The 26721-nt window shown below is 42.0% G+C and overlaps 2 protein-coding genes across 2 annotated transcripts; both read left to right on the forward strand.

Annotated features, from left to right (window-relative positions):
* Nucleotides 1-1080: 1080 nt before the first annotated feature.
* Nucleotides 1081-2016, forward strand: foxd5 (forkhead box D5; the record flags this gene model as incomplete). The annotated part of the gene is made up of 1 exon (XM_080839511.1): nucleotides 1081-2016. The coding sequence occupies one exon, from the start codon at nucleotides 1081-1083 to the stop codon at nucleotides 2014-2016; it is 936 nt and encodes a 311-aa protein (XP_080695637.1).
* A 901-nt stretch (nucleotides 2017-2917) lies between these two features.
* pgm5 (phosphoglucomutase 5) lies at nucleotides 2918-26721 on the forward strand. Its single transcript, XM_080838356.1, has 11 exons — nucleotides 2918-3495; nucleotides 5445-5607; nucleotides 5931-6077; nucleotides 6178-6303; nucleotides 6553-6743; nucleotides 8033-8187; nucleotides 12132-12247; nucleotides 14540-14675; nucleotides 16817-17000; nucleotides 20542-20679; nucleotides 24532-26721. Exons 1-11 carry the CDS (start codon nucleotides 3238-3240, stop codon nucleotides 24619-24621), a joined length of 1704 nt encoding a protein of 567 aa, XP_080694482.1. The 5' UTR covers nucleotides 2918-3237; the 3' UTR covers nucleotides 24622-26721.

The following is a 26721-nucleotide window of genomic DNA, read 5'->3' on the forward strand; positions in this document are numbered from 1 at the left end:
AGTCCTAACACATATCCGCGCAACTGCGGACCTACAACGAAGAAGTGCTTTGGCAATTCACGCCTTCCAATAAAACCCTGAATGCCCTGTGGCTGTAAACTCGAAATACAGCTGGGCCGTTTCCTTCTTGATTCTGATGCTGATAACCACATTTACCGTCCTCTAAGCACTTTCAGAGCGCCTGGCGGGGTGTCCTGCCACGGCCATTTTCATGGTCACACCACCTGCGGGTATCTTGTTGTGGGAAACCAAACTGAAACCCCAGGGGTCTGGTAAAAGCAACAAATCTTAATCTGGTGTAAGGCGTGGTGGTAGAGGTTCCAGCAACATCCGTAACTCCAGCTGTTTCGATCAGCTTCCGAATTTTAACCCATTACCACTGTCTTATTCATTCAAGAGCACGTAGCAAAGAAGCCCAAATCTTTCTCTATATACTTCTTATCAATGAGAAGTTGACTTCTGTTATAGCAGTATGCATGTCTTATTAACTGTTGTCAACCTAAATTAAGGAGTCCACATTTGGTCACACCCGTGTATTCATCCGAGGATCTGTGTAATGTGAATCTGTTTATCGGCCACCACAAGTCTACCACCACAACTCTAAGCACATTCTTAAACTGCTTTGCAGTTCAACTTTAATTATTTTTTAATTCTGGGGATGCAGATCGGCGTCACGCGTTTTGCTTCAACTCAGAATAATTCAATATAGGCCTATGGAATTCTTCCATACGATAATTGTATTGAGTAGTTCATGTAACTTCGTCACTTTCATTCACTGCATGAAATGTTTCTCAGTTTAAACACTTTAAAATCCACATAGGTAATACAGTAGGCCTATGTTACGTGAAACCAAGGTGGGACAAGTCCTCCCCTCTCGACCCCGCCCACTCGACCACCTAGGTTACCTCTGATAGGTTGAATTATTACAAATACGTGAAGTGATGCGCACAGGCCAACTCCTCAAATAACTCACGAAAGCGATTATCTGGCAAACCTCCAACTGCTCTAGCATCCACACATGTCCTCATTAACTTCAGCTTCATTCACAAGTGTACTAGCTAAACCTTACAGTGCACGACCATGACTTTCTTCAAGGAGTGTAAAGGATTTCAAGAGGACTGCGAAGTAGACGTCGTTGGAGAGGAGGACGCAGACCGGCATTTGGATAATGGATCGGACCAAGACACGTGCGGTGCCGACCAAGACTCCTGTGTACTGGACACATCTGGCGAGAGTGAGAGCGACCAAAGCACGGATGCTCCCTCGCCTGTCAGACAGACAGGCGGTGCAATCAAACCTCCCTATTCCTACATCGCTCTCATCACCATGGCAATTCTCCAGAGCCCGACGAAAAAGCTGACCCTGAGTGCAATATGTGATTTCATCAGCAACAAGTTTCCGTATTACAAGGAAAAGTTCCCTGCCTGGCAAAACTCTATCCGACATAATTTGTCCCTCAACGACTGTTTCATTAAGATACCCAGAGAACCTGGAAATCCGGGTAAGGGCAGCTATTGGTCATTGGATCCGGCATCTCAGGACATGTTTGACAACGGCAGCTTTCTTCGTCGGAGAAAAAGATATAAGAGGAACATCCCGGAATATGTGAAGGATAGTATTTTGCTCTATCCAGATCATGGTGCTTATCATGGGAGACCTTATTTTGTGCCTAACCACTTTCCAAGACAGACAGGTCCCCTTGGATATTTACCTGCTCATGAAAACTTCCTATTACCTCCTCCGAACTTCCATCATCAGAACATCAGCAATTGCAAATGGTCGGAAATTAATCAATTTCAAGGGAAACATTGTGCCATGCCGGCAGCTAAACAGCGGCCTCAGTGCGAAAAACAAAAGGGTGCTTTCAGCATTGATCGCATCATGAGCAGCACACCTGCGCCCTTGACAAACTGGGAGTTTCAGAACTCAGCCATTTCCGTCTCTACAATTCCATCTGTTGCATCCGCACTCAGAACATTTCACCCAGCTTCCTTGATACGAACCTTCCCGTTGTAAACCTTCCCCGCATAATATGTTGAACTTTTAAAGGCTGGCCTGCTGTAATGTTCATAATATAACCTAAACGTCTGCCTCAGTTGAATCAAAAGGGCAAAGCCTATTGTCGAGTTTTGAACATTACGACGAGCACTGGTCTTCGTTTTATAAAAAAAAAAAATGTATTAATGTTATGTATGTATAAAGTTATAATAATATATTTGCGGAACACATGTAATTGCTGATACTTTGTGGTACCTGAAAATAAATATAGCCTTCATTGATCTGTCTCTCTATGGTGTCATTGTTTTCTTCTCCCATTGGTTGGCGATGTTAACTGACTGGTCAGTTGGTGATATTATGTGGAAATATTCTACGATGAGCTCATGCTGCTACATAAATACTCGGTTTACAACCTGTAGTTATCTGCTTGACTGGGCAATGTTGGAATTTATTTTTGAAATATATCAGATAGGCTACTTTAATTAAAACCTTTTCTGAATGATGGTTGCTTTACGCATTGTACAAGTCAGCTATCCACGCAAAATGACACCACAGATTTACTGTTAAAATGTTTCGTATTCAATTTTACAACTTTTCCTTGGAGTTATTCTTAATGGTAGCTGCCTTTAGATCGACGCATAGAAGAATCAACATTTGTCACGTCTCTCACTGAATCGGAAACTCTTATTAATTTGCGTGCCCAGCGACAGCGAGCCAGTAACAGCCCTCAGTTGGTCCACAAGTGCATGGACAGAGGGAGCGTCCGGTTACATAGCTTTGGTCCCTACCCTATTCTTCCCACACATCATAGGTTATTTTTGGCAGGAGACGCAGCTGATTATAGGAGTTTTTGGCCCTCCCTAATTTTTCTTTGGCAAGCTGCTGTCCTTGTAAAGGCTTACTTGTAAGAGAGGGAGTTGTCGAGCACAGTATTTGTCTCTCTGACTTTAAAAATCCACATTTAATGGGCATAGACTACCCTATGTGTAATCGTTACAGTGCTTTCGATGAGTTCGATTATAGGCACCCGTTGAGAGGTACCAGCAATCATCGTCATTGAGGACGCACCCTATCTCAGCGATTGCTCTCCAAGTGTGGATCTAACGAGCTTCTCTTAAAAGTGTCAGGGTCAAGTTCAGTTCGTGTTTATTTGTTTAACTGAGCAGCATACGAGGTCTACCGTGAATTTCTCTGCGCTACAATAGCAAAAGCCTCCTCTACCGGTAGGTTAAGAAGATAATGGAGACCAACCCTATCCCTGTCGTTACCGTCCAGACAACACCTTTTGATGACCAAAGACCAGGGACTAATGGACTCAGGAAAAAGACAACGGTGTTCGAGAGCAAGAAAAACTACTTGCAAAACTATATCCAAAGTGTCTTGTCTTCCATCGATCTGCGGGACCGTCAGGGATGTACAATGGTTGTGGGCAGTGACGGAAGATATTTCAGCCGGACAGCAATTGAGGTCATCGTACAGATGTCTGCAGCAAATGGGGTAGGTGTCTATAGTTGGTGAAATCCTTCTCTTCGTGTTCCTTATATTTTAACATAAACTCCACAATCACCATTCTCTCCTTCTTCTTTGCCATCATCCTTTGCCTGTAAAAAAAGTAAGCTGATTTAAAAGATAACGGGAGGCTATACTGTACAGCTCTAGATAACTTGCCTCCTTGTTACTTGTGCTTATTCCCAGTTTATCATAGCACTAGTCATAATATAATATTATAATATTACTAACTTGCTGTTAGTGTGAAATCCAAATAAGGCAGTTAGTCTGAGCAAATCAGGGTTAAATCAGTCACATGACAGGAATTTTGGAAGAGAAAAACAGTGTTGCAGTACACTGTTGTAATCTGTTGCGCTATCCTGCCATCCGTCCTCCAATTTCCTGTAGAATCTTTACTTTCCACTCATTTGTCCTGTTCAGGATGGAGATTAGATGACTGGGGGATGCCCTCTATGGAGGCCTTCGGCCCAGGCGCGCAAAAAAAACTGCTTCCCTGTGCTGCGTTAGCAGACAAGGGAGACACCACCGCATAGACGATCCAGACAGCCGCAGTTTCTAAATTTTGCATTGTCTACAAATGTTTTGGAATTTGTGGATGGGTATCTAAACTATGTCGGCTATATCCGGCACCCTCCACCAGACAGAGATATGACACGACACTGAGATGACACGATGTGGCAAAACGTATCTTGCTGCGGTGATGTCTAAACACATCGCTCATGAATCCAGGGAGCGGTGCGCTTGTTGGCATGTAGCACCCGAGAAATCTCTTTCCCTCCCAGTGTTCATCTCAGACAACACCTTATATGGATGACCAGTACCAAGCTTTGATGGAATACTGAGCGGGCAGCAGAGCTCGGGCGACTCCAACATCAGTAAAGGATAGCTGGTGGCAGTTTGCTCAACTGTCCGCCGCGCTCACTTTTGCGAGTGCCCACGAACTTTGAAGTGTAATAGAGCACTAGGTCAGCGTAACAAACGCCAGAGCCAAAAGAGTCATGTAACGCTCTAATAATAGAGAAAAGCTGAACTCATTTGACTCGCAGCTTGTTACTGAAAACGCAACCTTATGTCCATTCAGTAAAAGAAGAAAGTGATGTCAACTGCATACATTCATGACTGGTGTAATCCCTGCCCGAAAAATAGGGCAGATACACTCCAGACAAATACATTCCAGTCCTACCCACTCAAGCTTTAGCTCTGAGAATACTGCAATGCAGTAGCAATGGACTCTGTCAGATGTTATCAAGTAGTCCTACATGGTTAGTTGTATTATTTTAATTATCTAAGCTGAAGCTTACAGACATTAGGATAGCGAATAGATAAAATAGGGTGAAACTACTGAGGCATGGGACTTAATATGAATACAAGAACAAACCTCTGCCATATTCAGTGGTTCAGTGGTAAGCACAAGCATAGCCAGAAGAACTAGCTAGATTGTCTATAACTTTGGATATGTTTTGGATAATGAAAACAAGTGGTCTACAAAATGTCTGTATCAACTTAAATGAATGAATGAAAGACAAGTCCTGTTTAAGATAGTGTCTGACTAGCGCAGCAACGTGTGTCACCAACTATGCCAGGCACCCCAAAGGTTAAAGGTCATATTTACTGCATGACACAGTGCAAAGCTTGTTATCATAACCTCTGCTTGCTAAGATTAGTTCAGTCTTATTTAGTCGGGCAGTAACCTTGACCATTCCATATTCACCATTCACTCAGTAAGTATAAAACATGTGGCAACTGCAAAAAACAATGTGGACTAAATAGGTTTACTGACAAAAATCACCTATCACTTTGTGTAACACTGTTCAGTAGAAGTTCCACTTTTCCTATAAAATCTTCAGGTCATATAGCTAAAAGAAAAGGTTGTGTTAGGATTGTTGATGGATGATAAGAAATATAATTAGACAGTGTGTTTCTGAATGGTCCTCCAGATTGGGAGGCTGGTTATCGGCCACAACGGAATCCTGTCCACCCCAGCTGTGTCCTGCATCATCAGGAAGATAAAGGCCATTGGAGGGATCATCCTCACCGCCAGTCGCAACCCCGGAGGCCCCACCGGAGACTTTGGGATCAAATTCAACATCGCCAATGGAGGTGAGAGCCACTGGAATGAGACTGTAGCCCAAGAGAGGGGTTGTTTTACACATTCCAGTAGGACATTGTATTCTATTCCTTTTTGTGCCATCTGCCCACATCCTTCTGTTTTGAGTATTCAATTGTTCCAGCTTCCTCTAAAACTCATCTTTGGAAAACTTTCTTCAGGAAAAACACATCTAAATGTATTTTGTAAAATGCTGTACAAGAATTACATTCATATCTGGTATTACTAAAGCCATTGCAAGACCCTTTTGTTCAGATCAAAATATCATCATGACAAATGCCTTGATATCTTACTGTGCTTGTGTTTTCTTCCTCAGGTCCTGCCCCAGATACCGCCATTGATAAGATCCACCAGGTCAGCCGTACCTTAGAGGAGTATGCCATATGTCCAGACCTGCGCATTGACCTGTCCAGACTGGGTCGGCAGGACTTTGATCTGGAGAACAAGTTTAAGCCCTTCCGAGGTATTCAGTCAGAACAAGTAGCAATCCAGCACCATCCATAAGTGTAACACCCTGTCAGTCCTCATTGAATATTTCAGAAGTTTTACTGTTTTGTCCCCAGTTGAGATAGTGGACTCAGTTGAAGTGTACCTCAACTTGCTGCGAGGGATTTTCGACTTTAACGCTATCAAAGGTCTTCTGACTGGCCCAGATCAGCTGAAGATGAGGGTGGATGCCATGAATGGAGGTACAAATATCATCAGCATCAATTTTTTTGAGAACAAAAAAATGATCTTTGATGTATACAAGCATTTTTGAAGTATACAAGCATCTTTCAAAATAAGTTCGATCTAATCATTTCTACCAGTGTATTTCATTTTCTATTAGGCCCAAGATTCAATTCTGCCATCCTGCAGAAAGAGTTGACAGTAAGCAAATCTGTAAACCAGCAGATTTGTGTGTATCTCCCCTCCTAGTTCTTGTGTGCTTATTTCAGTGATGGGGCCTTACGTCAAGAGGATCCTGTGCGACGAGCTGGGGGCTCCAGCCAACTCGGCGGTGAACTGTGTTCCTCTGGAGGACTTTGGGGGCCACTATCCCGACCCCAACCTGACCTACGCCACCGGGCTGGCAGATGCCATGAAGGGAGGAGAGTTTGGGTTTGGAGCTGCCTTCGATGCAGATGGGGTGAGGATCACACGGCTTTACTGTCACACCATTATCAAGTCTTCGGACGGGGGCAGCATGCATCCAGGCAGCCAGTCACTGAAGACCTGAGCACCTAGTATTATCCACATTGACTACAATGGTAATTGAATGCAAGGCATACACATAGTCTTTAATCACTGGAGTCAACCATCATCATGTTCATGAAATATTCTGAAGCAAAATCACATTTCAGAGTTCCTTTCAAGTGTGTAGAAGACCAGGTTCGTCATGAAAGTTGATGTTGCACACTAATACTAATTGTAACATCAACTTTGAGGTACAATGAAGTAGAAAAATAATGAACCTATTTTTAAGCAGAGCTCCACAAAAAGTAAAGCAAAACTAAATTTGGTGTTTCAGTATCAAAGATTTCCATTATAATCATGGGCGGGATAAGGACCTGCCTTTCTGTGCTGATTTACCCTGATATCCAACCATTTCTCATCGCTGTCTTCGGTTTTTAATCAGGGCTGGGATTAGCCTGATTGTTGGTGTGACATTCAGAGCTCCCTCTCAATTCTCTTTAAGTCATGGTTGCGGGTGCCAATGCAAGCAGTAGTCCATCTGCCAAAGGCTTGAAAGATTGTTCATAGGGGCCCTCATTCCCAAAAGAATAAGAACAACTATGTCAAAGCTGTTGATACACTGACAAAACATACACAGCTGAAAAGCATTTGAACAGCTACAATCAATCTGCTGTTGGCCTCTTGCTGGTTGGGGCAAATGTTCGTATGTGAGGTTTCAATTACATACATTAGCTTTGATTTACTCGTGACACTTCATGCCAAACTAATCACGCAAAGATACGAAGCATCTTCTAGTGGTCATTTAGCTCTCATGCTGATTTAATTAAGTTACACACTGAGTAAAGCAATACGTTAATGGATTGTGTATTACTACAAAGTGTACTGTATGCATATTGTCCCCTCAATAGTGTCTGTATGAAGACAAATCAACGCATGTTCACATCATAAGAATAACTCTTATATTAAGCCAAGAGCTGTCCCAGTGTGACTATTATTGGCAACTTTCCGTAAATTTGTGGTAGTATGATTGTGATACTTTCGTGATATTGGGATGTACTGTATTGTGGCATAGAATATGTGTATATGTATTGTGGGATAGGTGGCAATGCTCGGCCCTAATTAAGCTGTGTATTACTGGTTTGTTCAGTCATACAGACACTTTACTTTCTTCGTCACAAGACTTCTTGACTTCAGCTGAAGGCACACTTGAATGGCCTCTCAATGCCTGTCTTCCCTCGACAGGACCGCTGCATGATACTGGGTCAAAATGCGTTTTTTGTCAACCCGTCGGACTCCCTGGCTGTGGTGGCTGCCAACCTCTCCTGCATCCCCTATTTCCGCCAGGCGGGCGTCCGGGGCTTTGCCCGCAGCATGCCCACCAGCACCGCCATTGACAGGTAGGAGAATGAAACACGCCTGGGTCGGGCAACCTCAGAGAAACGCACCACACAACACACCCATCTGAAACCCAGGTTCTTTTTTTATCTGTCTGCATTTATTATGGGTTGAATTTAAAATGTCAAATTTAGCTCCTGTGTCTGACTGTGTGTGTGTGTGTGTGTGTGTGTGTGTGTGTGTGTGTGTGTGTGTGTGTTTAGTGCAGGTTTGTTTTGGCTCTGAATTGTAAATCACCCCAAATACACTAGCTTGAAGGCAACTCATTTCTCTGTGATTGCATTGCTGTTGCAACTCACATAGGGTCTTAAGACATCCATTATGCAGCAAATTAAATATACATTAAACATAATTTGTTTTGTTTGTTTTAAAAACTAACAATAGGCCAGTATTGTAGCCAGTATTGAGTCAAATTCATGCAAAGAAGTCCTGTCATCCAGCTTGAAGCATCCAGTAGCAATGCCTGGGGGAAAGGACAGGAAGGGACTGGAAGGGACAGGAAGGGACAGGGACATTATGTGTCCTCACAGGACTAGGGTTAGGGGGGTCTAGAGGGACATTGTGCAAGAGGGATAAACGGTGATGTACCTGAAAGACAAAGATGGAGATACCATTATGCCACAGTTCAGACCACCCACTCTGCTTGCCTCAAGACATTTACTGTGGAATGTGGGGAACAGAATTGAATGGGTAACTCTTGGAATGGCTCTGAGGAATTATATTAGCAGACATCTGTGCAGGAGAATGAAGTCGTCTGCCAGTTCTTGCTCCAGGAGGTCAAAGATATGATTCCTTATACAGGGTTCCCATGCGTTGGATACATTTATAGCTGTGTAGTTATGGGGAACACATGGATAATGATTAAAGACCAGATTAAAATATCCATTATTGCGATGCCCTCAATGCACATTAAGTTCTGTCCATCCAACCACTATACACAATAGCAGAGAGCACAAAAGCGACAAAGAGATGAAGAAACAGCAAGAGAAAGATCATGCATTATACTTGAATGATAAATCTATGGTAAAGAGCTTGCATATACATTTCTTATTGAATTGGCAGGTAGGTCATATATAAAATAAGTTATCATAAAATATAGTAAGGGCAAAGATTGTATGTATGTAATATCCCCAAAAAATTCATCGAAATTATAACACCCATTTCTTTTGATGTTAGCTTCAGTACCCCTTTTTTCCGAATTTTGGTTGTAATGTTTGCCTGGATAGTTGGAGTGTTTGGAATACCGTTTGGATGGAGCTGATATTTTAGGGATTATTTTAATACCTCCCCATCTGACAAGCTCAATCAATCTTAAAAAGCACCAGAAATAAATATAAAGTAATCCCAGCCAGCTGATACTTACATTTACCCCAAGCCACCAATACGCCATGTATATTCTCTTAACTGTCTCCTTGTTGTTTGCATTCCTATATATTTGCAAAAGAGCATTTAAGCTATATACAATCTGTGACTCTTACCGGGCAATGTTCTCCTTCTAAATATGGGGAACTAACATCTCACGGAGCTCCCCGCTGCGTGAACTAAGATAGTTTTAAAGATCTGTCCGAAGGGGCCCATTTCAGCATAGCTTTCATAATGGCTCAAAGGTCATTGTAACCAGCAGCATGGCCTACGTGAGAAGTGAAGGGAACAGAATAATGGATAGTGATTGTTTAAAGTTAAGTCTGTCCTTCAGGACCCGTTGTAGTTCTTGACATACTTGGAAAAATACCCCCACAGCATGGACTGTCAATGCTAACCCCAAGCCCTAACCTACAGGGGCCCCGTGGAGGCCAAAGGAGGGGGGTCAGGCATAAGTCACTAGACAAACTGAAACACTATGAATAACAGTGAGCTTAGCCACAGCCATGATGAGGAGGCCTTCAGCAGCTAAATATATCAGTACAGTTATGTCACATCAGTTCCAGTGTGCATAACCTTTTCATGTTTGAATGAGTGGAGGAAGAATGTTATGCGTGTGATTTGGTTTTGTGATGGCAGTCACAGATTGATCACTGCAGTCTGAAGCTCAGAACGCCAACATTACATTTGGATCTGTGTGGTATTTTGTGTTTGTTAGTACTGAATGTACCCCCTTGTGTCACCATATCACATGTACCTCGGCGTTATGGTCCATAAAGACACTGTGGGAGATTTTCAGTATGCTGGTTTCAGCGTGTCACGTCAAAAAGTGATGAGTTAATGAAATCCTTACCTCCTCTCAGAGGGGATAACCCAGGGGATCATACCAGGGACAGTGTTTGGATAAATGTCAGTAGTAAATTGCTCCTTAAAATAGCATGTTCAGAACAGATGATGCTGTCTCCACCCAAGCAGATTACCTCAGAGGAAAGAGAGGTGCTTCAAGAGAAGCTGTCACTATATAGCAAACTATATGTCATTAAATTAGACTATATGTTTGCTGTATGTAATGTTCTGCGTATAACTCCTCTAGTTAAAAGGAACGGGGCCACCAGGGGAGGTCCAGCGATGTGCAAGGCAATAAAACATGGACTTAAGCACTAGGTGGTTGTAGTGCACAGGACAGTATGTTTAAAGTACATCATGTTTTTCCCATGGATCTCACCCCCCCAGATCAATGTTATTTTAATACAATATCCATTAAAGGGGAGATGAGCTTATTTTCGGTGATGACAAATGGGCAAGCTGGCAAAGCAAAGTGAGTTGGCTTATCTGAGAAGGAGGGTGGTAGTTTACTTAGGAGCACATGTCTTCTAAGAGACCTTTAATCAGCTACTGTGATAAGAAAAGAGAGGGAGAAATAACATGAGAGAAAGGGGGGAGATGGGGAAATAGAGAAAGGTAAAAATTAGTAGGGGGTCCCTTTTTGACCCTCTTGTAGACCCGTCTTTTTGCACCCGCTGGCGGATTAAGTGAAAGCGCATTTGCTGTCGTTTGCTTAAAGGCGCTTAAATAGGGGGTTTGTTTTTTCCCCTGTGCCTCAGCCCTGGCCTGCTGGGCTGCTCCCCTCTGGGCCTGGAGAGTGTGGCGGCCGCCCAGCACTGTGCCTTTTTAGGAGCGCCTCTCAGCAGCTCTGTTTACACTCACGGCCACTTTGTACGCCGTGTTTATGCTGCACTGGAGGCCCGGGGAATAGATCAGTGTGAAGGGACGACCTCTTTTATTTAACTATTTGAAGATCACATTTTGGTCAGGGGGGCGGTTAGTAATTATAATTTGGATGAACATCCATAGGATAGTCCATAATCCATAAGTCAGTTTAAGAACATGTAGTTGAGGGCAATGTTATAGAAGTGAGTATACTATCTGTTTGTTTGAATTGGTACCACACACTGGGGTGGTATCATGGCTGGATATAACATTCCATTTTTGGGGAGGTCTGAGCTCTGTTTGTGGATGTTTATCACATGGTGGTTGCTAGTGCTAACTGGTCCATAAGAGAGGCTCACTTGTTTGGTCTAGTTGCTGTGGAACAAACTAAAGATTTTTGTTGAGTCTTTAGCCTGATACTCCACAGGGACTGAAGAGGAGGAAGCAAACAACTGCTCAGATTTTCACTCCCTTTCTTAATAATAATGCCTCCCTTATTCCCAAATAGTTTACATAAGCAGGACACAATACAAGCTTTTATTACACTGAATACTTATCCAGTGAGTCTGTATGACTGGAATCTCACCGCCTGTTCCTTCTGAAACAGAGTAACCTGTACACACGTCTGCTTGTTGCTATGTAAAAATGAAAGGATTGTGAATAGATGTCATGACAGGAACCAAAACATTCTGAAACCCTACAGCAGCCTACCTCAGGCTCAGGGCCGGAAAGTGGCATAATGTTAATACTTGACCTAACCAGTATTTGGCATTCATGCCACTCTCTGTGCCCCCTGGATGGCAATGGCTGGGGCCGGCCCTGCTCAGGCTAGTATTCCTGATCCCTTGAATGCCTGTGTATCTCTCCTCCTCAGGGTTGCCAAGGCTATGAAGGTGGCCGTGTATGAGACTCCCGCTGGGTGGAGGTTCTTCGGGAACCTGATGGACTCGGGGCGGTGTTCCTTCTGTGGAGAGGAGAGCTTTGGGATGGGTGAGTGCTTGGTCTGTTTCCCTGATCCCAGTGCTACACATACAGTAGTAAGCCATTTTGCGCTACCCACTCCCTATTTTAATGCACTCTGAACAGGGAGACCGAATTCCTGAACAAAACTGACAGGGAAGCATATTCAGGGGGACATAAACTAACAAGCGTTTTCCGTCTTTGACTGTGACTTTTCACCACGTTTCAACACGTCCAGTTTTTGGTCCATCATGAGATGTCTTGACAAAAAGAGCTATTTGCTGCTATGTAAAACACCTACTCATCAACATGACAAAAAGAAGTGTGTGCACTTTCGCTGAAGACCTCTTGGCATTAACTGTAAATAAAACACTGTAAATACAAGACGTTCCACTGCTATAAAAGGAATATGGCCTTTTGAAGGACCATTTCCCAAAGGACTCCCCTGGCAGTCGACCCAAAACTGTTCATGAGTGAGGTGGAGTGATTGCAGGGTAGGGGAAGTGTGAACGAGAGACAGACAGAGAGAAAGAGAGAGAGAAAGTGAGAGAGAGAGAGAGAGAGAGAGAGAGAGAGAGAGAGAGAGAGAGAGAGAGAGAGAGAGAGAGAGAGAGAAAATGATATTGGGGTTGGTTTACTGTCCTACACGGAAATGTGAAATTTGTGTGTACCCTTTTATGGAAAAGCACATTAACGGAGCTGTTATACTGAGCTCTCCGTCCTCCCCAAGTCCTTGATTATTTAATAACTTTGGAATTCCAGAAATGTGCTTCACAACTGCGGCCTCCAACACATGCAAACAACTTTCATAGATCTAATACAAGGTAAACAAGCACATCCAATCAAAAGCCACCTGTTCTGTGATCGGGAGGATGTGACACTTAATAAGTGGTTCTAGTCAATGGGCCGTCATTAGTCTGGCCGACAGCGGAGTATCGCGCTAAGCTCTGTTGAACCGCAGGGTGTGATTGAAATCTTGGAGGAGAGAGTGAACTTGGCTTTCATGTCAGGACAGCAATAAAACTGCTGCCTCCCTCAACCTTTATCTCCTCTTGAAGTATGTGAAGTATCTGTTTTCAGCTTTTAAGCAGTAGTCAACAGATTTAAGTTGTTAGGAGGAAACATATCATCTAAACAGACCCTTTAAAACAAGTTTCATCCTGATTGTATTCTCCAGTTTGTTGTTATTGTGGCCTTGAAAAGTTTAATTTATGGGGTGTGTTACATAATGACGACTCTGAATACCAAACATGGTGGTGGCTGCTCGGCTGATGATAAACTGAAGTCCTGGCCTCAGCTGCAGTTTAAATGAACATACCCCAGCTGGAGTAATGGAGGCTTATCCCTCTCTGGGGGGAAAAACCCTTAATGTTTGTCCAACGGGGTGTGGTTAGATGTTTACACCACTCCTGATGATATATGGACTGTGCTAAAGTGTAGTGTAGGCCTTTGAGTATAGGCCTTTGAGTCAATGCAGTGGCGGGAGAAAGAAATGGGTTGTGAGAGAGGGAGAGAGAGAGAGGGAGAGAGAGAAAGAGAGAGAGAGAGAGAGAGAGAGACAGACAGACAGACAGAGAGAGACAGATTGATGGGGAGCTCATCTCATGTGAAGATGATTCTGGATCTGTCAGATCTGTGTGGTTCAGCACGCAATTTGGTTTAACTCATTCTTTTAGAATCTTTCTCCATCTTTTTTCTTTTTATTTCCTTGAGGCACATTTGGCCTTAGTTAAACGTGTTTAGAGTCTGTGATGTCAAAACAGTGGAACAAAAGGTCTAAAACCAGCCCAGTTTGAGCTGTGGGCAGCTCTCACAGATTGTGTGGTCAGGCATGGCTTTGGTTAAGAATCTGTTCTTCCATCACTATCACTAACGATTTCTCCAAATATTAAATGGGACACAACATTTCAGTAGTGTAGATTAATACACAATAATGCATTCATTCAGTAATAAATGTCAACTTTAACTGAAAGTTTAGATACCATTGCCCAGTTCAACATCTAAAACTGTGTAAATTCACAAATGTAACCCATATGACACCCTTTTCTTGTAATTGTCGAGATGTGTATAGTCACAGTAGTTTCTTTTGTATGACCACTGTCCGGCAGCACTATACACTCCACTGTGCATAGTATGACCGAGCTTCTGTGTCTTCATCAAGCGTGCTTGCAGGCCCAACCTATAGTGTGTTGGGTCAGAGTGTAGCTGAATTAAGTGAGCTTTTGGAAGTGCAGGATGTCCTTCGCACAGATCCAAATATATCATCCTTGTAAAGTTCTGATGAGTCCCGTTTCTGTGCCCCTGGGTTTAACCAATGAGCAGGCTCTGATCACATCCGGGAGAAGGATGGCCTGTGGACGGTGCTGGTGTGGCTGTCCATCATGGCTGCTCGAAAACAGGGGGTGGAGGACATTGTGAGGGATCACTGGACCAAACTGGGACGCAATTACTTCTGTCGGTGAGTCCTGCTCTGCCTCCGTGTGCCTGTGTGGTACAATTACTTTGTCGATGAGTCCTGCTGTGCGGTACCCGTTAGTACAGACCAGGACTGCCCAGACCCTTTGATTGGATGTTTGGGTAGCATGTTAAAATTCATGGCTGATTCGCTGAATTCACAGTGGCTTTCATAGCTTTAACATAGACTTCCCAACATCATGGCTGTTTTATGCTTAAAGCACCCAACCCCCCCCCCCTTGTTTGGCTCCTCCAGCCCTCGATGAAGCGCTTCCCTTGAAGGAGCTCATTACCATTCAGAGTGTTCCAAAAACAATCCCTGCTCTATGACAGGCTTCCCAGAAAGTTTGACATTACCACTAAAAAAATATTTCCATTGGTTTGCTGAGCCATGCCAAGCTGTGCATGTGGTGGCCATCTTCTGATAAAACTTCCATTGTAGCATGTTGCCATGTAACACCAAAATGGAACTAAATCTGTGACTGAGACAGCGTCGGAAATTAGCGAGGGCAAAGGGCAAAACTGCCCCTAAGAAATATAGTTTTGCCCCTAAAATGACTAGGAGAGGGGCAAAAAATGCCCCCATAATTTTGTGTAATAATAATTTAATGAACGTGTCAAAAACATCGTAGCCTATATGACCCGGTCAGTTGCCATTAAATGTTTAGATTTTCGCCTTGACTGATTGTTGCGTGAAGAACCGAACGTTCTAACTAAAAATATTTGGAGCGCTTCCTAATCAGACCTGTGACTGCGAGAGTGAGGAGAAATGAGGATCAGCGCAGTCTCTGTCACCATCTCAGGTTAAGATAAAATTAATTCACACACCCAGCGACTGTCAAAATTTTTAAGTTAGATTGTCCAGGGGTGGAGGATGACGACGACGACGACGAGAAAAAGACCAGATTTTTTTTTCAATGCATGTCGGACTTGTGGACAACGAGTTGCCCAAGTCGTTGTCAGCACAGGCAAATGTTTCTGCTGACTTCTTCAAGGGGAGCGAAAACATACAGAAATCCATGGCCTTTCGTCACCAGGCGCCAAGCAACACGCCATCGCCTACGGTGAATGATAACTAGTGATAATACTTTTAGAAATGATTTAGTTCGGTTAAGCTAGTTAAATGTTAGTTAGCTAACGTTAGCTATCTCTGATTGTGCGTTAGCTACAAAGGCTTGCTTGCAAGCTAGCTTACTAGTCTTATCTGTATTTCCTGTAGGCCTACTATGGTAGGTATAACATGATTAAAGGTAACACAAAAATCCATAAATATAATGTGTTATTATTATTAAAAAAAGAAAGAAAAAAACGATTGTTAATAGTTGAATAATAATAATAATGAATAATAATAATAACAACTAATAACCACAAAGAAATAAGAATAAACGTGAATATGATTGTGTAATTTACGTTGTCTGTTTGGTTTTTCTTCAAAAAATCTAAGAAAACACTTTGAATATGTAGACTAATGCCTAATAGTCTTATTATTGCCATTTAATGACAATTGTTCATATACTTTAAAGTAACACTATGCAACAATTTAACACTTTTTGAGGTATGGTTTTATAGGCAACTAGTTTTGGTACCATCCTCTAAATTCATTTTGATCGCATATGGTCATGTGAAGGACCGATCAAGGCCTGTGTCTTTCCCACTAGCCATCAAAGATATGTCCAATGTAGTTCTGTGTAACGGGCTGGAACACCCTGCAAAAATGGAAGAAAAGCTTTCACATGCATGACATGCCAGGTACTGCAAAAATACACCAGTTAGTGTGGTGGCAAGCTTCTATCTGTGTCAGCTGGGCTGTTGGTGGTGGTTACAAGGTTTTTGCATGCCTTTTAGGTAGTTGGCGTACTAGTTTTGGAACATAATTCCGTATTGCTGCTTTAAGCCTAAATAAGTGTGTTTATTATTTTGAACAAAGGTTAAATGTTTTTCACAAGTTTCTAAAAGTGCCCCCAATTTTTTGTGAAATGCCCCTGGATTTCAGTAAGTGGGGGCAAAAATTGCCCCCTAAAAAATATGTAAATTTCCCACCCTGGACTGAGAATGTACGTGACTCTCATGAAATTTGAAGCAAAACTTCTTCACTCTTACTTGTCAGACAGCATGTATTTGTGCTCCTGTATCTTTCTACTCAAGGTTTGATTATGAGGCCATCGACCCCAGAGCTGCATTCTACCTGATGAAGGACCTAGAAGCTGTCATCTCAGACAAAGCATTCTGCAGTCAGAAGTTTGCCGTGGGAAACAGCGTCTACAGCGTGGAGAAGGCTGACAACTTTGAGTACATCGACCCCGTGGATGGGACTGTGGCCCGGAACCAGGTTAGAGATCACTGTTCATTCAGCCTCTACAGTATGTCTTTATGATCTAGAGAGAGTCATAGAGGTCTGTATTACTTTTGGGGTATACAGTATTTTTGTTGGTAGCTTGCTTTTATAACACCTTTGATTTCAAATTTGGTGGCATATAGTCATGTGAAGGTGAGGCAAACACACTCGTCATTCCACTAGCAGCCTAGGCTCTCCGTTATACTGTTTTGTGCTCCGGGGTTGGAAACCAAGTTTTATAGCACCAGTGGCGTCCAATGTGTCCGTTAACAAGTTATCTAGCTTTTATCTGTTTCAGCTGTGCTGTTGTTGGTGTTAGCAAGGCAAGTCTGTTGGCTGTTAGGTTGTTCGTTTTAGACAAAAACTATTTTATGTATCTTTAACGTTAGCAAAAGTTCAGGGTATGAGGTCACGATTAAGCATTATCACTGGGCTGTCGAAATCAAATTATATTTCTATACTAAGGTTCTTCTGCCCAGTTCCTCTGTTTCAAAAGCAAAAAACTAAAATGGTGGAATCAGCACTGTAGGGTAAGATTAAGGACTTAGTTCTGTTATGGTAGGACACCTTCTGTCCAAGGAGTGAAGATGTATTTGTGAGCAGTTTACATGGAATGACATCAAACATTTGGTCCATTACCTTGAAACAATGTGAACTACCTTAATCCCCCTCTAAAGAATGTAAACAAACACAGATGCATAGGCAGCCAGAAACAAAGAGAGAGAGGCAGAGCTGACATATAGCAGTCTGGAAGGTTCACCGCAGTGGCCCAACCCTGTCATGTTGAATGGAACACTCCAAATGACCTCTCTGTTCCATCCGTCCCTGCCATCTTTCTAATCCCTTCTTCCCTTTCTCTTTCCCTCCCCTCTCATCCCTCTTTCCTCTGTTCACACCCAGTATTTGAGGTTTTCTCAGCTGACGGTTCTGTTCCAACCAGGAATGTGTGAAGACACTACCCAACACAGACATACACAAACAGATGCATATACATGCATACACACATACATGCAATGGAACAATACTTAAAATATAACATTGAATCCTGAAGAATGTTGTTGAGATGCTACTGAAAGTCAGTCCCTCCAGGATTTTGCAATCTTATGATTTTACAAATTCAAGGATTTCCTGCAACTGCGACTGCGGGTTGCAATTTTGTTATATTCCTGCAATATTAATGATATATATAATGTATGCACCATCGTAATTGTAATTATAATTTCTTCATGCCGCATTTTTCAACATTTCAGTCACTTTTGTCACACGTAAGAGTATTTTATGAAATGAATAATAGAAAAACATAAATGTTTCGTGTGTTAGATACCAGCTACGTCCGGTCGCTAGCCCTAATCCATCACTGTCTGTCCTTGTGGGTGTTATCACAGTGGCGTTGCTTAGACATCCCACGCATGCCACAGTTGTTTCAGCTGCTGCCCCTCTCTTCCGCAACTGTCAGTGGCACCGGGGCCCTCCACAAGGGTATCAGCTGTCCAACCAAACAAAAATATGCCTTTCACAGTGCACACACACACACACACAGACACACACAGACACACACAGACACAGACACACAGACACACACACACACACACACAGACACACACACACACACACACAGACACACACACACAGACACACACACACACACACAAACACACACACACACACACACACACACACAGACACACACACACATACACAGACACACACAGACACACTCTCACACACACACACACACACACACACACACACACACACACACACACACACACACACACACACACACACACACGCACAAACGCACACACACACACACGCACAAACGCCCACACATGCCTCACGCCCACACACACACACACACACACACACACAGACACACACACACATACACAGACACACACAGACACACTCTCACACACACACACACACACACACACACACACACACACACACGCACAAACGCACACACACACACACGCACAAACGCCCACACATGCCTCACGCCCACACACACACACACACACACCCATGGGTCACCCAGTCAGGGACAGTCAGAAGAAGACCTGCTACAGATATGTGCGTTTGCATATGCAGCAGTTGAGCTTTGCACAACTATTCCACTCACGCTGAGTGTGAGGAGCCACTGAATTCCTTTCAAGCCCTCAACCCCCCTCCTCCCCCCTCACCTCTTTGTCACCCTTTCAAACACACATTTGCACAGTGACATGTAGGACCTTAGGAGAGGAGCTTTTGGTGCCTGTATGTAGAATCTCTGTGACCTTTTTTCTCATCTTGTTCTGCCAGGTTAAAAAGATTTGATGTTGTGATAATTACCTAACACAAATGGCATTAAGACTGCTAAAACATATATTGTAGAAGACGAATTTAAAGGTTCGTAACATCTTATTTTGCAAATGTTGGTCAAGTCTAATCGCTTTGTTGCACTCAAGAGTCTAGTAGTATTCCAACAGTATTTTAGCCTCTCTAAACTGTCCTAGTGGGAATCCATCCAAAGGCAAATTTGTGTGCGTCGTGATGGCGGCCTTTGTTCCTCCATGAGTACCTCAGCAAAGGCAACCAGAGAGGGGCTCAACTGTCCTGCCCTGTGAGATTTTGGAAATCTTTTTAGAATCTACATGCCACCCAAGCATCAGTAATGACAGCATTTTTTTTTTTTGCCTGGTGGCAGAGCTCTGAAATACACCGTATGCTCATCCGAGTTCATCTATTCTACCATGTCAGCTATTGTGGATGCCTTTAGAGTCCTGAAGAGGGCAGTGTTGTCAGGTGTTATCAAGGTTTGAGGTGATGTGTGTTCTTCATTCTACCTGATATATAATTCAACACCAGCCTCCTGCTGATACTACGGCCGTAGGAGGGTTGGTGGTTGGGTATTGCTTTGATCATGTTATTGATCATTCTGAACGCCTGACTGAACGTCAAGAAGTGCTATCAGCAATGATGACCCACATCAGTAAATTAATGGAGAGGGGAGCTAAGTTGCTAGCACTGTTTTGACAGATGTCAGGTATGTTACCCTATGTGAAGTGATTCAGCAGACAGTCATCTTGTTTGTGTGCATTATAAAACTTTTGTCTTTCTTAGAATAGTCCGGTGACATTTATTACGAAGCCTCTGTTAAACTGCACTTAGGACTGTTTGTCTGCTCTGATTTTCTTGGAAGTCTTGCAAGGATGTTTTATAATGTAAAAATATTGTACAAATTAAATGTATATTCAAAAATGTTTATCGTGGTTTTTTTTCTACTCTTTGCTGTACATTTAATTTTTGTTTTAATTTATTGTGTTGTTGAAGTCCGGTTAGTTAAGCTTTGAGCTAGGTTTTGACAGATTTGTGGGAAATTTCCAAATGTTATAAAGGTCAGTGTTTGATACATTTTTGCAAATGGGTAGGTTGTAAATGATGCTAATGGAATGAAGATGGCCAAGCAGATATGAATGAGAAGCACACATCATTAAAGGAAAAGACAATGCCTTTGAAAATGGATGAATCTTTCTTCTCTCTGCCTCTCCAGGGTTTGAGGATCGTCTTCTCTGAGTCGTCCAGGCTCATCTTTCGTCTCAGTGGGACGGGTGTGGGAGTGGGAGCCACCGTCCGCATCTACGCTGAGAGCTTTGAACGGGACCCTGAGAGACACAACAGGGAACCACAGGTACAGGACACCACACTCACCCTAGGCCTGCCAGTCCTCCACTTCATCCTCCTCTTTGTTCTCCGTCTTGACTTTAATATTGTACCTTTCCACTGTCTTGGGTAATGCCTCAATTTAATACTTCCAATTTCATCTCTCCTTGGAAATCTCTCCATATGGAAAAAGTCTGTCCAATTCATATTTGTTTATTTTTGTATAGTATATGCCGTATCCCTTCAGATACAGTATCATAGAAAGAATGTATGGTTTATATATAACCTACCTTGCACCCATGTTTACACTTCAAATGTTGCTCATGTTCTGAAGTTAGCAAAATTATTTTGCCAAGTAATTAAATAAGCTGTAGCTGTAGGTGGACTTGCTAATAAAAAAAAAAGGGTCCTGACTGTTCATTCTGTGTAAGTGTTCCAAATTAGTATGTCCTGTAGGTCGTGTCTCCTTTTTGTGTCTAATGTTAGCATGTGTGCCTGTTATCATGTTGTCTGTGTTTATTGCTGTTTGATGCCTGTGTAGTTCCCTGTGTTAGCTTAGTGTACAGTATCTGTCACGCCTTTGTCTCCGTTAAGTCGAAATAAGATCTGCCTCTCGTTTCTATTGTCCACTCATTTGGATATTGTTGAAACAGTATCAAGTTTAACCATCTCACGCTCCCTGGTTTATGGATTGACAGCCTGTAAAATTCTAACAGCACCTGGACCTTCTCGAACTTGGTTCAGAGACTGTAGTTTATGAGGGCTTCACAACGATTTTGTAGCTGATTACCAGTAGTTTGTATAGCGTGGCAAATTTGAGCTCTAGAGAGTTTGTGTTTATGCATGTGTTATGGTGGTTATACTTTAACCTTTGACTGAAATTTCACCTCAGTTCAATTGATACTGAAATGAAACTCAATTTTTATTGGACAGTGACTCTTCCGTGTAGGCTGTTTTCAAAAACAATAGCTGAAATCTCATCCCTTCTCCTCTTCCTTCTTCGTTTTCAGACCTCCAGATCATATCAACTTTACACTTTTTGTGTCATCTGCTTTCAGTGCATTTGTTTACTCTCTCCCTCATCTCACCCTAATCCACATCTTTCAGACCCGTTTTTAAATTTTGTATTTATATTTTCAAATTGTTTCAAAATGGTTCTCAGATTTGATAGACATTTTAGGCAGCCAAAGAGAAGAACTCTGGCAAAGCGTCTTTGGGTACTTTGGATACTAAAAAAGCTCTATATAAGTCTAAGGAATTATTATTACAGTGCATGAAATGCCCTGTATTGTTATTCCTAGGCTTCTTCTTCTTCTTCTTGTTACCTTTTTCTGCGATTAATTCAGCCCGAACCGCTTAACGTAGAAACTTCATTCAAACTTTGTCGCGTAGGTCATGTAAAGGACACTTATGCTATGTATTTTTCACTTTTCTAACTTTATACTTTTTAAGATATTAAATAAAAACAAATCAAAATGTTCCCATTGACTTACATTGGGCCATTATGACATCATAATAGGGTCTTTAAACTGGCTTGCACCTGTGCTTCACTGACACCTGCGCCAAATCCAAGGAACCTCTTCTCTGTCCCTCTCAATTTAACTGTAACTAGGAACATTAAGACACCTTCCATTCTCTACTTTTTTTTCTCTCCATCTCTCCATCTTTCTCTCTATCCCTATCAGTCTACTTTCTCTCACACTCAATCTCTCTTCTTTACTCCATTTTTATCTCCTTTTTTCAATATTTTCACTCTCTTTTTCTCTTTATCCAGAGCCTCTTGTGAGCACTCTTGTTCACTCTTCTTTCCTTCTTCCACTCTTCTTTCCTTTCTTCTTCCACTCTTCTTTCCTTCTTTCACTTTTCTTTCCTTTCTTCACTCTCCTTTCTTCTTTCCTTCTTTCACTCTTCTTCCCTCTCTTCTTTCCTTCTTTCACGCTTCTTTCTTTTCTTCTTTCCTTCTTCAACTATTCTTTCCTTCTTTCACTCTTCTTTCCTTTCTTCACTCTTTTTCCCTTTCTTCACTCTCCTTTCTTCTTTCCTTCTTTCACTCTTCTTCCCTCTCTTCTTTCCTTCTTTCACGCTTCTTTCTTTTCTTCTTTCAATCTTCCACTCTTCTTTCCTTCTTTCACTCTTCTTTCCTTTCTTCTTTCCTTCTTTCACTCTTCTTTCTTTTCTTCTTCCTTTCTTAACTTTTGCATTTCATGCACTAGTATTTCCTTCAGGAAATGCATTTTCTAGTTATTATTATTATTATTACTAGTGTGTCCCATAGACCCCACCTGCCTCTTCTCACTAAACAACAGCAACACACATAACAACCGCATTATACAGGCAGCAATTAACTTAGATTAACAACTGAATGAGTGCTGTTGGTCTTGTTGGCCTCTTGACACTGTGGAATTGATAACTGGTTGATAAATGTCTGTCTGGCTTATCACAGGCAATAGCTGGCGATATTATCATGCCCATATTGATAAGTGACCTGAATTTGTTGGATGCTAGTTAGATAATTTGGCTGCATTGTGCAGTATCTATTAGACACTGTTGTGCACAGACGATGGCGAAGGCTACGGCATGGATGAAGGAAACTACATTTTATTGGTGTTTTTGAAATGCTGTTGAGCAATCCATCTAAAGTATGACAGGCCACATCGTGAGTTGTTTTCCCCGTGGATTGATAAGGCTGTATTCAGTTGATAAATCTATGGCTAGTTTAAAGCGTCCAGTGATTACCAAGATTACTAAGATTACCAAGCCTTTCAAAACAATACATTAATAACTGGCCTGGGCTTGCTGGTCAGATGTTGTGTGAATAAAGAAGAAATGTTTATTGGTTTTATAGAAACATTAGAAATAAGCAGAGGGATATGTTCTTTTGGTTTGTTCAGCTGAACTTGTGACTCAGATTGCTATGTAGGCTAAGGAGCACAGTTACAGAACCAAAGAGACACCAACAAAGGTTATAGTTACCAGAACTGATTTTAAAGCAGAAGTAATGAGGGTTGGTCTTAAACTAGCAAACTAGCGAACACCACCAACAGCCCAGCTGGCACTGAAAAAACGTATAACTGGCGATATAGCTGGCATTTCTTACATTTTTGCAGGGTGTTCCATCTTATAATACAGAACTACATTGCGCATATCCTGGATGGAAAATGGGAATGTGACATGTGTTAATCTATTTCACGTATACCATCGTATGAGCATATATCATAAAAATTATTCTGACAGTGATACCAAAACGAGTTGCCAAAAAGGGACAAATTGATGCATACTATTATACAATATTTTCAGGTGCATTATGCCCAGATTCTTGACTAACCTTTTAGAAGTGATTGGCAGTGTTATCATGATATTTTATTACATAAGGAATCATTCACAGAGCACGCAGTTATAAAAAAACACGATGCACATAGGCATTGTATGCAGGGCAGAAGATTCTGTAGTGTTACATTATTCCACCTGTACATTAGACAGTCCATACACTTTTCTTTATAGATTCCATTTTGGGGATGTTCTTTTGAATGCATTTTGAATGCAATCCAAGCTTCTGTTTAACTTTACATGCTTTTTGCTGGGTCAAATTAGTCAAATGAGCCAAATCTCCATCATTTGTTTCATCTGCTGTAGAAGATAAAAACCAACCCTGCTAATATTATGTGTTTGTATGTTGGACTGTTGATGCTGTCCAAACAACACATACACAGAAATAAACACAACTACTTTCAATGCACAACACATGCAAACCTCTTGTCATACACTTTATTCTATGCATTGCATTGCTTCCCTTTTCTTTGGTTTAGGTGAGTAGATATATGTTTCCCACTATCCACCATCCTTTATAAATATTTGATTGCAAATATCAATCTTTCGGCAGGTGGTCCTGGGACCCCTCATCGCCATCGCACTAAAGATCTCCGACATCCACGAGCGGACTGGTCGCCGGGGTCCCACCGTCATCACCTGACCTGACCTCCAGTCAGCCACCCACTTGCCCCAGTCCCAGGCCCCCCGCCCAACCTCCTCCACTCTTCCCATTGGACTATCACTCCTCACCAGGGGCCAAAGTCATGAGTCAGACCTCCACTGAGACCCAGTCTTTCTCTGCATCCTCCATCTCGATCCTCCTCTTTCTCCCTCTCCTTCTCCTTCTCCCGCATCCTCCATCAGCTTACTGTCCGCAGTAGACTATCTGCCAATCATCGTGAGCAACACCCTCCACTCTGCTGTTTGCTTCCACCCTGACCCCTTTTGTAACCTCTTTCACTGGCTGCAATTTTGGACACACATATGTAAAATTGGTTAGTGTGCACGTTTTCACCATCTTCCTGTAGACCTTTGCACTGATACCACACTTTTAGAACTGTACCAGAGGGTGATGCAGTTTATCCACTGAGTAATTATGTCAAATTTCAATGTGTTTATGTCTATAGCTGAGTATTGGTAGGTTATATATGCACAGTTAATCATTCACCACTGATGTAGTAATATCTCCCATATGCTTGTGTCATGCAGAAGGACAATGTTTTAAGAAAAGCTCCTAATTACATAAATCATTTTTGGTTACATATTTTCATTTTCATATTCAGTCTTTTCCATTGAAATGTAGGTGTTTCTTTTCTGAATGATGATGTGTTTGTGGTGCCTCATGTGTTAGGTGTAGCCTACTTTCAAACAGAAGATTTCCGTGTGGAATCAGCAGCAGGTGTGAGAAACAGAGATAGCAAACATGTTTAAATCCTGTGGAATAGTAGAGAAGAGCATTCACAAAATGTAGGGCTTTATTCTTTGCTTTTTTATTGTAATTATTTCAATATTTCTAGACAACACTAACCTTAAATATTCGACTCACAGCGGTGTAGGCCATTAAGAGTTGACCATTAAGAGTTGAATGGACTTTGTGAAAAGAGTTTTCCATGTCGTATGTTCCAGGGGTGAGAGGTGTATGTGTTTCAGGTCTCCTCTCCCTTTGTTATTGCATTGCTAGTTTTTAGCTCCTCAATTTGTCACTAGTGACGCATACAGATCCCAATCTGTTAAACACACCTTCGAATGAGGTTTTGGTAACTACTGCTTTCCTTCCAAACTACCTCCTATTCAGAGGCTGATGGACATGACTACTTGAGATGCACACCTGTTTGTAGGTCCACCTTTAACCCCCAAAAATGTATTTGTAGTCTCATCACAATTTCCAACCCAAATCTCTTTGTCAGTGTTTGTTTTCAACATTGGTAACGTACATACACACAAATCGAAGAGAACCTCAGTTGTACAGTTGACAATGAGGGTGTTAAAGCAGCAATGTCTGACATCAGACATTTGACATCTGATCTCAGAGAATGAGCCTTCCAAGATAAGCATACATAATAAGACAGTGGTACTTGTTCCCCCTCTCCTCCATTAGTTTACAGTGTACATACCACAAGAAAGGCCTCTGTGAAATCACAGAGTGAAACATGCTCTTTCTCCTCTTTTTTTCCATATCCTTCTTCATCATTTTCATCATCATTTCATCCTCATTTTTAGTAGCTTTGGATATTTGGCTTTAGTCACCTGCTCTTAACTGCAAGCCGTGAGGTCATGACCTTGTGGATCATGAAAAACCTTGTCTTGATTTTCCTTCACAGTGAACTGAATCAGAAAAATCATACCCATGCACTCGGTTCTAACAAGTTTTTTTTTTTGTTTTAGAATTGTATTAAACAAGAGCTACTAATCCAGATTGTCCATATTGTAACCAACCCTATGACCGCAAAAACGAAATTCCTTCCAGAAGGTGGAGAAGACATATTTGCCTCTGCATGTTTAAATATATGGCCACATGGCCACCTTGTTCAAGTTACATGAGAAATGTTTATAAGACTGCAATTCAATTCTGCCTTTTTAAAGATTAAATAGCTGAACACTGAGCATTAAAACATGAGTATGTTAGCTAACTGAGCTTTACATGGACTGGTGTGACCTGTGACATGTTCTTTTTTGTATTGACATCCCACTAAATGAAATGTGAACTGCTTCATCACCCTCTGCTTGAGTCTGTCCTTCACTGAAATGAAAAAACAAGAGA

Source organism: Sprattus sprattus, assembly GCF_963457725.1.
Source record: "Sprattus sprattus genome assembly, chromosome: 5".
NCBI classification, from domain to species: domain Eukaryota; kingdom Metazoa; phylum Chordata; class Actinopteri; order Clupeiformes; family Clupeidae; genus Sprattus; species Sprattus sprattus.